The following is a 13013-nucleotide window of genomic DNA, read 5'->3' on the forward strand; positions in this document are numbered from 1 at the left end:
GCGCCGCGCCACGCCGTAAACGCCGTGACAAAAAGGGGTCGGGTGAGATGAATGACGGCGAGGTGCGGTGGCACCGCCTGTCCTATGGCAGCCCATACGGAAGGGGAGGCGGGCTCGCTCTGGGCTCGCTTGGCTATAGGGTCTCGGCCACACGCGAGCGCACGCACACACACGGCGCGTGCCGAGAGCCAGGCACGGAATGTAGACCGAGGCGCAATATTTGGAAAGGTCGTAAACGCTTTGCTCGCGCAGAAACAAAATAACAACTCCATTTCTTAGGGTTGGAAAAGTTTTATGTACATGTTTTTTACGATGTATGAGTCTCTCTTGCGAGTCGTTCGGAACACCTGGCGCGGGCGTTTTTCGACCTCACAGGGGGAGGCCTGGGACCTGTCGGGAGTTTCAGTACACTTAGTGGCGTGCGGTATGGGTGATGTAGAGAGGACGGGAGAGCACGCGTGGAGAAAACGGGAGGCACGCCAGACTCAAAGCAGTCATTCGTATGACGTCCCTTGTCACAGGACTGCAAGTAAATCAATGAACACGACATCCGTGGTGTTTCCCTGGAAGCAGACTCTTTGCATTCTTGGCCACCAACTGCTACTCACCCTGAGCACTGGGTATGAGTCCGATCACCACCGAGGCCATGCAGAGCATGGCGGAGCTCTTAGACGCGAGCGCCGCTGTTGGGGGGCCGGGGCGAGGACAGTCTCGAGTCCAGCAGCGGGGCGAGGCGCGAGGGCAGGCCGCCGCCGCCGACCCTCCCGCTAGTCGCCCTGTCCAGGAGGCCGCGGCTGGCGCAACGCGCGGGCGTGCCGCGACCCCGGGAGCCGCCGCCCACGACCCCGGCCCCGCACCTCGGCGGCCGCGACCCGGACCGCTCGGCCCCCATCTGCAGCGGGGCGCCAGGATGACGAACGACGCGGCGGAGTCGGGCAACAGGTTCCACCCGGGTGGGCCCACCCCGGGGCCCGCGTGGGGGAGGTGCGGCGGACGGCTCACCACAAAGTACGGCGAGCCCTTGCGCCTTTTGGAGGCCGGTGCCGTCGCGGTGTTGGCGGCGCTCGCACAGCTGGTGGCGGAGCCGCGGGGGCTGGCCCTGGGGCTGGCCGCGGCGCTCGCCGCCAAGACGACGGCGGGGTGCCGCGCGAGGAACGAGTCCACGGGCGAGCGGAAGCTGCAGCGCTGCTCGGGCCCCGGCCGCGCCCGCACATGCAGCCGGGGAAGGGGCGGCAGGCCTCCAGGCGGGCCTGCAGACGGGCCCCTCTCCTGCTGGCGGAAGTGCGTTATTGGGGTCAAGCTCGAGGCCAAAGCCAGTCGGTGACGCCTTTCATGTGCAGGCGATAACTCGAATGAATCGGACCTTGTGATGTGGTGCGGGCTCCTCGCGACATCCAAGTTTGTCGCCGTCCTGGTGGTCCAGACCCATATCGACGCGGACGAAAACGGGGACGCGGACCGCCTCGAAAGGCACACCGATGACGTCCGGCAGGATGGTGACGTCGTTCAATGTCATGGTGGCCGTCTTGGTGAAAGACTTAATATGGTGGAATTCCGGTACCGACGAGTGGATGGCTTGCCCCAGCAGTGGTGGGAACACCTTCCGTTACGGAGGACCAGTGACCAGTATGTACTCTACACTTTTCTCTATTCATGAGCGCCCCCTAGAGATTTCGTACTGTGGATTTCTTGCCTGTCCAAATTTTTCCAGTTCGGCGATTATGTCAGCGTCTCTCAGGAAGGGCAGGCAGTTGGATAGACAGACACGGTGACAGCCCACGCGGTATGGACGGCACCGTAAATGGACACCGTCTACCTGACGCGGCCGGAGGAAGTGAGTTGGAGTTCAGTTGTTTCAGTTGTTCCTGAGTGTTCCACAAAAGTTGTCCGAATTGTATGTTAGGCAGACATTACCTCCAGAACTCCTTCGTCTACTATGCCGGCCGCCTCCATTTCGCTGTCCAGGAACACACACACTCCTTCCTGAGTTCTGCGGCGGTGCCAACGGAATATATAGTTATATTCGTTGAGGGATCGTTTGTGACATTCGGGTAGTAAGGCCTCATCACTGTGGTGTGGACTGCAGCACTATTCGTCACCTGGATATGTGGGTGATTCTCCCAGGGCTGACCACTTGGGTGAGTGCGATCAAGTAGTCGTCAGTGTGCGCCCCCGGGAGGTCATCGACCACCACCCCATGGCCAGGACACAGCTTGTTTTCCGACTGCTCTTCATCGGTAGGAGTGGCCGTGTTGAGCTGATCCCTTGGCGAGTTGGTCATATTTGTGACTGTGGCTCAACCCGCGGTGGCAGGAGGGAATGCCAACCAGTGCAGAGCCTTTTCGCCAGGGCCAAAATACCCCCCTCAAATACGGGACACCAAAAGTCGAAAGTTAAACATTAAGTCCACAATTGGTCATTTCTCAAAAATACATGTTCGACGTGACTAGAGTTCAATGGTTTAGTCTTTCTGTTGCCCCACCTTGTGAGGGTGGTCGGTTCTTCTTCGTAGAACGCAGCTAGCCGTTGGCGCAATCATTAATTTAAGCGATATGAAGACTGTGTGCAAGAGATCGTTTACACATCATTCGCATACCTACATAGCGAGGTTGAACAGTTCATACAAATGCTGAATATTCTATTATGGCACATGTCATGCCAACGGCTCTTTCCACCCCGCATAGCCCTCGGGTTATTTTTCCGAGTGACAACTTGTTCCTCAATTTTGAAGTTCGAATCGAGCAGGTTACTCACTTTCGCATGACATGATGCCCACACCACCCTCCTTTCCCGCTTATACTCTTAAAATTTCTTAAAAAATCAAATTAAAACTAATGACATGATGACCATTGCTCCGACCAATAATAAAAACCTGCAAATAACTATGGCAATAATACCAACAGTACTTCGCACCCCCACCCAGCCCTTGACAATGTCGAAAACAGCACTTTGCAGCGATTATCAGTGAGTAAATAATAATTAACTCATGGTGACAGAGGGACTTTCTACGTCCCAGCCAGAAACGCTTTATCTACTTGACGTCTACTATACGTCTTCTGGGGTTGGGGTATATTTTCGAACGTCTATATGGTCTGAAAATTTACGTAAGCGTCTAATAGACGTCTAATTGATGTCGAACAGAATATGCTGTTTTCTGGCTGGGTAAATTCACTGCATCTGCTGCTGCTCAACAAGAAGAGTTCAAAATTGGCGCGCTTTTCCGTTTTTCCTACTTCATCAATCTTTCTTCCGTCGATCACGAGCTAGAGAACTTATTCCCTTCTCATCTTGGGTTTCCCCCACCCCCCTTTTTTTCTGTAAATTTCCCTCATTACTTTTATGCTAACCTTGAATAAAGTTACAATAAATATTTGAGTTTGCTTCCACCGGAACTCTAGAACCTAGAAGAACACTCCGGAATGTATCGATTGTCTCGAATGCAGACGACAGGTGTCTTCGAGAACACTGTTTCCAGACGTTTCCTTTCGATTCCATGTGCTCTGCGCTGCGCCAACCAGGACGGAAAGAGTCGGCTTGCCGGTGAGCTGATCGTGCAGTTCCTCCGAATCATTCTTGTTCGAGCGTGAGCGAAACGTGCAATTTCTTCGTGCCCTTTCTCTGAGCTGAATCCAAAATATGGCCGCAATGTCTGTTATTGGCATCGATTTTGGTAGTGAATCTTGCTACGTTGCTGTAGCAAGAGCTGGTGGTATTGAAACTATTGCGAACGACTACAGCTTAAGAGCGACACCGTAAGTATTGATTCTTCCTGATCATTTTCTTAAGCGTGTGAATTCAATGTCAAGTGCAAGCTTCTTTCTGTTTGATCTCACTCTCTGGGCGTTTCTGTCGCCTTGAACGCTCAAATGCCTGTTTTTCATGTGTCTGTTAGTAGGTTATGTCACTCGACTATCACGTCTCCGAGGCCTTGAGAAAAATTATTGCTCTTAAGAGTTTATTATTCATTTCTCCATTTGTTGTGTAATTTTTCTTTGCGCCTATAACAATCACCTTAACTTACGTTGTGTTCGACTTTCCTCAGAGGGACTTTCTCATATGACAGAATTCATATGGCCCAATTCACTAGTCACACATCCCATATATGGCAATACTACCAGGCGACAGTTTCTTACACGTGATTACTTTCAATTATGTTCATGTAATTTCTGGCTCCATTTTTATTCTCACATAGCATGACATTTTGCATTACTGTATGTATTGCCAATCTCACGTAATATCTAATTTACAGGCTGTGAAGTAATTTTTCTCAATACTTTGCATGGGGCGGACAGTCTGTCATTCAATCATGTCAATCCAGATCACTTCTCTCTAGGGTTTCCATGATCTCCCTAGAACTAGTTCTTTACTAAATTATATGATTGCAGATCATGTGTGGCGTTCAGTGGAAAGAACAGAGTTATCGGTGTTGCTGCCAAAAATCAAATGGTGTCAAATATGAAAAACACCATTCATGGATTCAAGAGGCTTTTGGGAAGAAAATTCAAAGACCCATTTGTTCAGCAAGAAATTAAATCATTGCCGTTTAAAGTAGAGGAAACAAGCAATGGCAATATAGGAATTGTAGCTAATTACCTTGATGAGAATCACACATTCAGTCCTGAGCAAATAACTGCTATGTTGTTCACAAAGCTGAAAGAAATATCCGAAGGAGCCTTGAAGACCAAAGTGAACGACTGTGTGATATCAGTAAGAGCCTGTTCCTTCAAGCAATGCTGTACTTTTGGCCTGTGCAGAATACAATTTTATTTTTAATTTGCAGGTACCATCATTCTTCACTAATGTGGAACGCAAAGCATTGCTGGATGCTGCTGCTATTGCTGGTTTGAATGTCCTGCGTTTATTTAATGAAACTACAGCGACAGCCCTGGCATATGGTATTTACAAGCAGGATCTACCTAATCCTGAGGAGAAACCTAGGAATGTTGTATTTGTGGACTGTGGTTACAGCTCTCTTCAGGTATCTGTTTGTGCCTTCAACAAGGGAAAGCTTAAGGTAAGTTTCTGCAAGCCGTTGGCTTCCTATGTTATAGAATTGCACCTGCCTTTCACCTCTACAGTCCATTGCGCTTTTTGGTTTAAGTCCCCCTCTCCAACGTCCCTAGTTATCTAACATCTTGTTCCATATTTTGTGATTCCAGATGCTTGCATGTGCATCTGACCCTCAGCTTGGTGGACGAGACTTTGATGTCCTTTTAGCCGATCACTTTGCTGAAGAATTCAAGGCAAAATACAAGATTGATGCCAAGTCCAACCCGCGTGCTTATTTACGCTTACTGGGTGAAGTTGAGAAACTGAAAAAGCAAATGTCTGCCAACTCAACAAAGCTCCCCATCAACATTGAATGCTTTATGAATGACATTGATGTTCGTGGAGAAATGAAGAGAGAAGACATGGAAGCATTCAGCGGTCATCTCTTCCAACGAGTTGAAGCTGTTTTAAAGCAGTGTCTTGCTGATTGCAGTTAGTAACAACTACATAGCAGTGACTTTGATTACAGTCCTCATTGATTTTATATAAATTTTTGATACAATAATGAATCTTTTCAGAGCTGAAACTGGATGACATTTATGCAGTGGAAATTGTGGGTGGCTCCTCAAGAGTTCCTGCAATCAAGCAGCTTCTTGAACAGGTCTTTGGAAAGACGCCATCCACAACACTGAACCAGGATGAAGCTGTTTCTCGAGGATGTGCCCTTCAGTGTGCTATGCTCTCACCAGCTGTGAGGGTTCGTGATTTCAGCGTGACTGATATCCAAAATTATCCCATTAAGCTAATCTGGGATGCTACCAAGGGAGATGATGGGTAGGTACTAGAAGAAAAATATTTTTGTATTGAAATTTGTGTGCAATTTTCTGAAATCCATTGAACAAGGATCACCGATTAAAGACACTGGGTTTTGCATTTTATGTGGGAAGTACTGTAGATGAAAATGCCTGTGCTGAATGATGTGTAGTAACTTTATCACTCATTTTGCCAATATTTTCAGAAAGAAGAAATTTTCTTTAAGGGGGGCTCATATTTTTGACAGAATATTTCCTAAGTGGCACCGAAAGCATGCAAGGGGGTACCGGTAAGAGAGTGTTGTTTGTGCACTGTTCTTTCTTTGGCTTGTATATTCCTTTCACATATCTAATGAGAAGTCATGCACTACAACATAGTAAAGAGAAACATCCATTGGTTCAGTTATACCTCACATGAGTACGCTGTATCTTGTGTCCTTCAATTGGTGTCTCGTTCGATAGGATATAGCACACATACTTCCAGTTTTGTGTATTGTAGTTCTGGAATTCGCCATGTACTTGTCATAACTACTTAAGATTTCTTTGCTTTTTATAATTTGATTTTCTAATTCTAACAGTGAGTAGCCTGCTTAATACTGCAATCCCATCCTCAATTTTACAGAATGTGATTTTCTTACCAGCTTGACATGTGGATATTAACATTTCATTCTTGGTGATGTCAAATTTGTAATTTGCGATTTGTTATCTTATGTTTTAGTGAGATGGAGCTCTTTAACCAACGAGATGCTGTCCCGTTCACAAAGATGTTGTCATTCTACCGCAAAGAACCCTTCTCAATGAAAGCAATTTATACTGGAAACATTCCGTACCCTGACAGTTTCATTGGTAATTTTTAAAATGATTTTTACTTGTAATTTGAATCCTTGCATCAGTGTCATTATTTTGCATTTTATTGCAGCTCGGTATGTGGTTCAAGATGTTAAGCCTACTAGTAAGGGAGAGAGTCAAAAGGTGAAAGTTAAAGTCAGGGTCAATCTGCACGGTATGTTCTCTGTAAGTGGAGCCCAACTAACGGAGAAGAGGGATGCCACTGAACAAGAACAAGCCGAAGCTGAGCAGAAGGAGGCAGAAGCCAAAGAAGCCCAGGCCAAAGACCCTAATGCTCCACAGGAACCTATGGACACAACAGAATCTTCTGAAAATACATCCGAGCTCAACCATAAGGATGAACCAATGGAAGAGGATGGTGACAAGAAAGACAAAAAGAAAACAAAGCAAATCACTAAAGTTGTTGAGTTGCCTGTTGAAAGTAGCGTGGCTGGTTACACTCAGCAAGATCTTAACTTACATATAGAGGAGGAGGTAGGATATATTTTACATTCTTCTGAAATGTCTTGTCTTTTGTAAATGGATCTGATTTTTAATATTCTGCCTACATTTACAGTGCAAGATGATTGCCAATGATAAACAAGAGAAGGAAAGAGCAGATGCCCGAAACGCCCTGGAAGAGTATGTTTATGAGCTCCGAGGCAAACTGGGTGCTGAGGAAGAATTAGGAATGTACGTGACTGAGGCAGATAGAACAGAGTTGTGTCAGAAACTTGATTCCATGGAAAATTGGCTGTATGAGGAAGGAGAAGACTGCAACAGACAAGTCTATGTAGATCAGCTGACTTCCCTGAAGGTAAGCTTGCTCTTCAAATACATCAACTTGCTTTTGCCTGTGAAAATTTTAGTCAGTCAAGCCACTATCTCTCTTTCACATTCCGTTCCTGCCTCTTGCTCAAAACCAGCCACATTGCTTAGTATTTTGGTAATGGTTTGTCTGGAGGCTAATTCCTGTTTCCCTAATTAGGCTGACTTTGAGTTATTTGAAATGGGTCCCTACCTGCTGGAGGAGTCTGGGGAGAACAAGACCACTTGACCTACAACTCTGGCCTCTGATCTTGTATCAGGTTCTCCAATAAAAATGTCCTCTTGTGAATTTTGTTTAGTTCTTGGTAGTTTTAAAAGAAGTTTTTCACTTTGGATTCTTAAAATTTCTATAGTTTTCTTAATTGCTTGGTACCTGGAGTTTTTTCATCTGTTCCTCCTGGACTCTTGAATCAGGGTGGGTACTCCCTAAATCGATTTACAGTACCTCCAAAGTTTAGTCATTCTCACTCACAAGACAAAGGCCGTTAAAATTCTAAAATATTAGTGTTTGTTTCACAAAATTCTTATTTGCTTCATTTCAATGTGTTCAATTTTTATCTCTAGAAATTGGGTGAACCTATCAAAGAGAGACGTTTGGAACACGAACTTCGACCAGCTGCTGTTGAGGAGTTAAGATCTGCTCTCCAGTTGACAAGAAAGGCTTTGGAACAGTGGCGTGCTGGTGATGAGAAATACAATCATCTTTCTGAGGAGGAAATGCGGAAGGTTGAAGGCTCCATAGAATCTGCGCAGCGGTGGTTAGATAGCAACTCTTCTGCTCTGAACCCTCCCACCAAAACTCAAGACCCAGCTGTGAAAGTCTCAGCCATTCGGGAACAAAAACACGTAAGTGAATAATTTTTCCTTGTGTGAAATTTTGCTCTTTAGGAATGGCCAATTTTCCATCCCTGTGACTCCTAATAACCTTTACCTATATCCATTTACCTTCACCCTTGATCCCTATCATGGCCATTCTGGGCAGCAAGTTGCGCCCATTTTCCTCATAGAATCTTTGGTTTTCATTTTGTGCAGTCTTTCACGAGTGTGGTGAATCCCATCCTCTCCAAGTCTAAACCTAAAGTTGAGCCACCTCCAGCAGCTGACTCCAAGGATGGTAAGGACAATGGTTCTTCAGCAGGAACAGGTGACCATAGCTCAGAAAAAAATTCCCAGGAAGAAAAGATGGATGTTGAATGAGGACCATTAATGTAGTTTTAATTTAAATTAATGCAATTATGGAACTGTCTGTGTGTGTGAATGCAAGTATGTGATTAGTGTTTTTTTTTTAATTCAGTGGTACAGAAATGCGTGTGATTGAATCTTCTGCAGTCAAACTGCTATGTGATTGTCTTGAGCAAACTTTCTTGTGTTTCTCTCTGTAATTTTATACAATTCATTTTGAAGAAACATTTAGCACTCACTAATTTGAGATTTCTTGTAAATCCCTCAACAATAATTGTTTATTTTGGCTATTCTACTTATGTGAATGCACTGGTAACAGTTGTTAGCTAAAGCGAACATGAATGAATATTATATGTGCTTGTGTTCAGGATCTATCTCTCTGAAGCAGTTCAAGTTTCCTTCAAAGACTATTAGGTTCCTCCAAGCAGTTGGAACCTTTTTCCATTTGATCTGCATTTCTTGTAAAAATAGTTCCTTTTCAATCCCTTGCTCCCCCCCCATTTTTTTTTTTTTTTGCTTCTGTAAATTGTCTGAAATTTTGCCAGATTGGCCTTGTATTAGATATTTGATTAAAAAGTTGGGTGGGAGAATTTTACTGTACAGGGTAGAAGTGTGCATTGAAAGAAATTAAATGTAATTTCTTAATTCTTGCTAATATAACTGATTAGTCAGAGACATTGCACCAACTTAAACTTTTCCTGTACAGAAATCATGGGCAACATTTTATTAGATCCTCACTCATCATTTTCAGTGTTGTTCAATGGAGTGTCTTAAATGTAATGGTCACACTGGAATTTTGATTCTGTCAAATCACTAAGGAGATGTACTTTCTCATTTGGTCTTGGCTGGAAGGCAATTCTGATCTCTTTAGCTGGACCCTGTCATAAAATCACCCCCTCAGTTTCCATCCTTCTATTTTTGTTATTTTTTATGTATGTGATACGCATGTTTGTAGTAAATTATCTTATCTTATCATTGATGTTGTGCCTTCTTATGTTCTTGCTAATCCAGTTTTCAATCAATCTGGCAGGATTGCTTGTAAAAGTGCATATTTTAGTAGCATTAAACATTAATGTATAAGCACCTTGCTTTTCAAATTTTATGTCAATATTTATAAAATATCTAGTGTGATGCTATCATTTTAAAGATTATGCTGAATCTTCCACTGTTGGCACTGTGTATGAAGTAGATATTTAACCAACTGATACTGTACTAAAAAAAATTGAGCCAAATACATTTTTTTCTTCATGAAATGATTTTATTTATTTGTAATCAAGATGACACTGGATGGAATAGAAGTTTGGAATATGATTTCAACAATGTTTACATTTTATTTAAGCTTAAAGGTCTACCAGTCTTTTGCCGCATCTTCCAAGTATCAAACCTTCTGTATGCTGCAGCAATAAGCTGATGAAGGTGACTAGTAAGGTGATGGCGGATTGGGGAAAATTCTGCCCTTACCCTATCCTGCAAGTGATACATATTGTTAATTTCCAAAACCCAGGAATGGATTGTATGTGAAAACAAGATTGCTACAAACCTCAAAAGGAGTGAGCCTGGTGGCATGAAATCGGTTGATTGCTTCATACATTTTCACAACCTTTTCTTCCAGTTGAGGATTTGTAGGAGGAAAGCAGGCATAGAAGTGCCTCAGTAACTCACACATACTTATGTAAAGATTTCGGAGCTCAAGCTGGAGATCTGAGGGTACCAGTTCTGAAAAAATATTGTTTGAGATTAAAAGTAGTCTGAAGCCAAAAACCTGATTCCAAATATGTATTTTTGCACTACTTACGGGCTTGAGATTCAGCAATGAAGCCTTTCATGAGCTCCCCACCTGGAGTGAGTTCTCCTAGTGCACTGACTGCAGCAGCAGGACGTACCAAAGTGCTCTGTCCACCATGGCTAGTATACCAAAGAGAGAGCTCTTTCCTAAATTCATCCCTGCGGAGTTTGGGATCCGCTTGTGAACTATGATATGCTTCAGTGGAGTATGCGGATTGAGGTGTAGACCCTTGCAGATAACCCTCCACCTAGAATTTGGGTAATTTTTGACATATAGCAATGAAGGACCTACTTCAAGTGGAGAGATTCCATAAGTCACTTACCTGACCAAAGTTGAGTCTCAGTGGAGGAGCTGACTGAACAGTTGATGTGGAATCCAGATCTTCATATGTAACTTTTTCAATCAACCTCATCTAAAAGTTAACATGGTGCCAGGTTATTTACTTTCAATATTTTAAGGAAAGATAGACAGAAGAAATAATGTAGATGAAGACATACTCTCTTTTCTTCCGGTGGTTTAAGAGATGTGTCAGATGAAGTTGTGGAGCCAGAGTTGCTCTGCAGACCATCACCGTTTGATTGCGTTGGTTCTTTCTCCTGACAAGCTTTCAAAACCATAATGGAATGCTGATTGAATCTAAAATCATGGACCTTTGCAGTTATAAAACAGTACTGAGATACGATTTATTACCAAACACCTCAGTGGTTTGACTTGCCGCTTTATCATACTCTGGTGAACAATATTTCCTCCTGATGATGAAGGTTTATCTGGAGTTATTCCATAACCCTCAGCTAGTGAGGTGTCTTCAAAACCAGTAATATCCACTAGTGGATCACTAATTCCTGAGTTAATATCCTGCTTCAGTTCTATGTAAAAAAATTAAAATGTTACATTGAATTTCAGTATAATTCATAGAATTTGGAATACCAAACCTACTAAGGCTAAAAGAGAAATCAAACCTTGGTCATCTAGTTTGGCACATTCTGTGAACAGATCTTTAGTTCCAGCATTGATACGATCTCTGTGAAAATAGTGAGACTGGAAAAATTTGGTCCAAAACTCTGTTTCACTCAGTTTAATTGGGACATGTTCCATATATTTAGTTCTAACAGCAGGGTAAGTTTTAAATATAGATTCAATAATGTCAGGAGTCAAATTGTATTTCAGTCCATTGCAACCATCAGTTTGTGGTTTAATATCAGCCTGTATCAAAGTAGAATCAAGATTAAAATGATGTCTGGTTCTGGTTATAGAAAATGATAATGTCACATATGTTATTATTGTAAAGAAAATCTTAGGCATATTTTTCTTACTAAAAATGCTCCCGAGACACCAATTTCCTGTGCCTGTGCTTTCTGCTTTTGCATAAATTTTGTAGCGTGTTTCACCCAAAACTCATCTGCTGTTATTACTTGGGTTATTACCAAGTCTTTATAAAGTTGAAGAAGAGATGGGTTTTGAGACAATAATCTAAAATCAAATCAAATAAATTAAGGCAAGTTTAAGGCAAAGAAAATCCCATAATTTGCAAAGTAAAAACATGGTTGCACCTGTTTTTTTCTTCTAGTTCCTTATTAATAGGCCTAGCTGGAGCTTGATATCTAGGCAACTGCTGTTGCAACAATTCTTTGACTACATCTCTGTCTTTTATCTGAGCCTCAGGACCTAATTTGTTCACAAAGTGGAAGGTAGAAGTGGTTCCATCATTTAAAACCACCTGGAGTTGTATCTTTGGTTTCCCAACAGGTGATATTTTCTGAGCTGAAAAAGAAAAGTTGAAATGGGTTTTGATACTGTGGGGAATTTAAGTTTAATATAGCACGTAGATTGAAACTCACTTTTTATATCAGCATATCGGTGACTTACAGACACTGTGTCTTTACCCTCCAATATCCAAGCCAGACGTTCATTCATAGCATATAAAGTGCCATCGCCCTTTTTGTATCTGACTTCATTGACCTGTAGAAGAACGTCTTCAGAGGAAGACATTTTAAAGGTTATAATCCCTGGGTACCCTGAAAACAATGGTAATATCACTAAGTTATGTGACAACAGGCAGGACAGCTGCGACAAATTGGGTAAAATAGTTGAACAAATTTTCTTTCGATTTGAAAGCACAATGAGGAGGTTATGTTTACGTAAACGTTCAGGATTTTAGTTTAAAAACGAAATGCTATGCTGCATTAGAGACCCAAACCAGATAGACATTGGCATTGAAAGGCTTCAGGTTTCATTCAAAACCAAATTGAATCCGGAGGGTAAACAATTGACAATTATTCACTTGACTTACGGTTCGAGACTGCTTGTAATTCCTTTACCGAAATGTCATTGACTCTTCTAGCTTTTAGCGTAAACTCATAGCGTTCCAAAAAGACCTGTGATCAAATGTATGCTGCTAATCAATCATGACAACAGGAGATACAGCAAAACATGGAATAAGATCAAAATATGCGGTAAACAACTATATGAACCAGCCGGCTGGCAACTAGTTGATGACACAAGCGCCAGATAGCGCTGTCGCTCTGCTCTGGCTCTTCGCTCCACTCCTGCTCCCGTTATATGACATTTTGTTCATCTTTAGACAAACA

The 13013-nt window shown here is 43.0% G+C and overlaps 4 protein-coding genes across 7 annotated transcripts in view; 1 reads left to right on the forward strand and 3 right to left on the reverse strand.

The window, feature by feature from the left end:
* The window catches only part of LOC113216117 (uncharacterized), a 5262-nt gene extending 4430 nt beyond the window's left edge, over positions 1-832 (reverse strand). Inside the window, exon 1 of the mRNA XM_026435847.2 lies at positions 609-832. Coding sequence (XP_026291632.1) covers positions 609-657 — 49 coding nt within the window. The 5' untranslated portion in view covers positions 658-832. The remainder of the gene's footprint in view (positions 1-608) is intronic.
* Positions 833-846: 14 nt separating this feature from the next.
* On the reverse strand, positions 847-2849 carry LOC113215985 (uncharacterized). 2 transcript variants are annotated; one of them, XR_008010884.1, is made up of 4 exons: positions 2483-2849; positions 2100-2364; positions 1915-1990; positions 847-1812 (listed from the first exon to the last, which is right to left on the reverse strand). XR_008010884.1 is itself a non-coding variant. In XM_052265034.1 (4 exons), the coding sequence occupies exons 2-4, from the start codon at positions 2279-2281 to the stop codon at positions 1652-1654; spliced, it is 423 nt and encodes a 140-aa protein (XP_052120994.1). In that variant the 5' UTR covers positions 2282-2364; positions 2483-2849; the 3' UTR covers positions 847-1651. The 2 variants fall into 2 exon arrangements, 1 of the variants encoding a protein (XP_052120994.1); XM_052265034.1 differs by having other exon boundaries at positions 847-1816.
* A 630-nt stretch (positions 2850-3479) lies between these two features.
* Positions 3480-9892, forward strand: LOC113216032 (heat shock 70 kDa protein 4). Its single transcript, XM_026435721.2, has 10 exons — positions 3480-3752; positions 4386-4707; positions 4781-5014; positions 5160-5481; positions 5568-5823; positions 6520-6647; positions 6721-7124; positions 7207-7446; positions 8022-8303; positions 8490-9892. Exons 1-10 carry the CDS (start codon positions 3637-3639, stop codon positions 8652-8654), a joined length of 2469 nt encoding a protein of 822 aa, XP_026291506.1. The 5' UTR covers positions 3480-3636; the 3' UTR covers positions 8655-9892.
* Positions 9872-12941, reverse strand: LOC113216033 (general transcription factor IIH subunit 1). Of its 3 annotated transcripts, none has more exons than XM_052265031.1 (11): positions 12744-12941; positions 12264-12440; positions 11976-12186; positions 11739-11895; positions 11385-11628; positions 11141-11291; positions 10923-11061; positions 10748-10837; positions 10435-10672; positions 10180-10355; positions 9872-10106 (listed from the first exon to the last, which is right to left on the reverse strand). In XM_052265031.1, the coding sequence occupies exons 2-11, from the start codon at positions 12412-12414 to the stop codon at positions 9963-9965; spliced, it is 1701 nt and encodes a 566-aa protein (XP_052120991.1). In that variant the 5' UTR covers positions 12415-12440; positions 12744-12941; the 3' UTR covers positions 9872-9962. The 3 variants fall into 3 exon arrangements, with proteins under 3 accessions (XP_052120991.1, XP_052120992.1, XP_026291507.1); XM_052265032.1 differs by having other exon boundaries at positions 12264-12398; positions 12716-12940; XM_026435722.2 differs by having other exon boundaries at positions 12716-12940.
* Positions 12942-13013: the final 72 nt, after the last annotated feature.

This window comes from Frankliniella occidentalis, unplaced genomic scaffold (genome assembly GCF_000697945.3).
Source record: "Frankliniella occidentalis isolate FOCC.00 unplaced genomic scaffold, Focc_3.1 Scaffold23, whole genome shotgun sequence".
In the NCBI taxonomy this organism is placed as follows: domain Eukaryota; kingdom Metazoa; phylum Arthropoda; class Insecta; order Thysanoptera; family Thripidae; genus Frankliniella; species Frankliniella occidentalis.

Bases quoted from the DNA above. Each gene is read 5' to 3' on its own strand.
- LOC113215985 (XM_052265034.1), bottom strand. From the start codon at position 2,281: ATGACCAACTCGCCAAGGGATCAGCTCAACACGGCCACTCCTACCGAT. The intron at 1,991-2,099 runs GTGACGAATAGT...GCACCGCCGCAG, and splicing joins AGAATCACCCACATATCCAG to AACTCAGGAAGGAGTGTGTG. The intron at 1,817-1,914 runs GTAATGTCTGCC...CGGCCGCGTCAG, and splicing joins TAGACGAAGGAGTTCTGGAG to GTAGACGGTGTCCATTTACG.
- LOC113216033 (XM_052265031.1), bottom strand. From the start codon at position 12,414: ATGTCTTCCTCTGAAGACGTTCTTCTACAGGTCAATGAAGTCAGATAC. The intron at 11,629-11,738 runs GTAAGAAAAATA...ACTTTGATACAG, and splicing joins GTGTCTCGGGAGCATTTTTA to GCTGATATTAAACCACAAAC. The intron at 11,292-11,384 runs GTTTGATTTCTC...TTTTTTACATAG, and splicing joins TGCCAAACTAGATGACCAAG to AACTGAAGCAGGATATTAAC.
- LOC113216032 (XM_026435721.2), top strand. From the start codon at position 3,637: ATGGCCGCAATGTCTGTTATTGGCATCGATTTTGGTAGTGAATCTTGC. The intron at 5,015-5,159 runs GTAAGTTTCTGC...TTGTGATTCCAG, and splicing joins TCAACAAGGGAAAGCTTAAG to ATGCTTGCATGTGCATCTGA. The intron at 7,447-8,021 runs GTAAGCTTGCTC...TTTTATCTCTAG, and splicing joins ATCAGCTGACTTCCCTGAAG to AAATTGGGTGAACCTATCAA.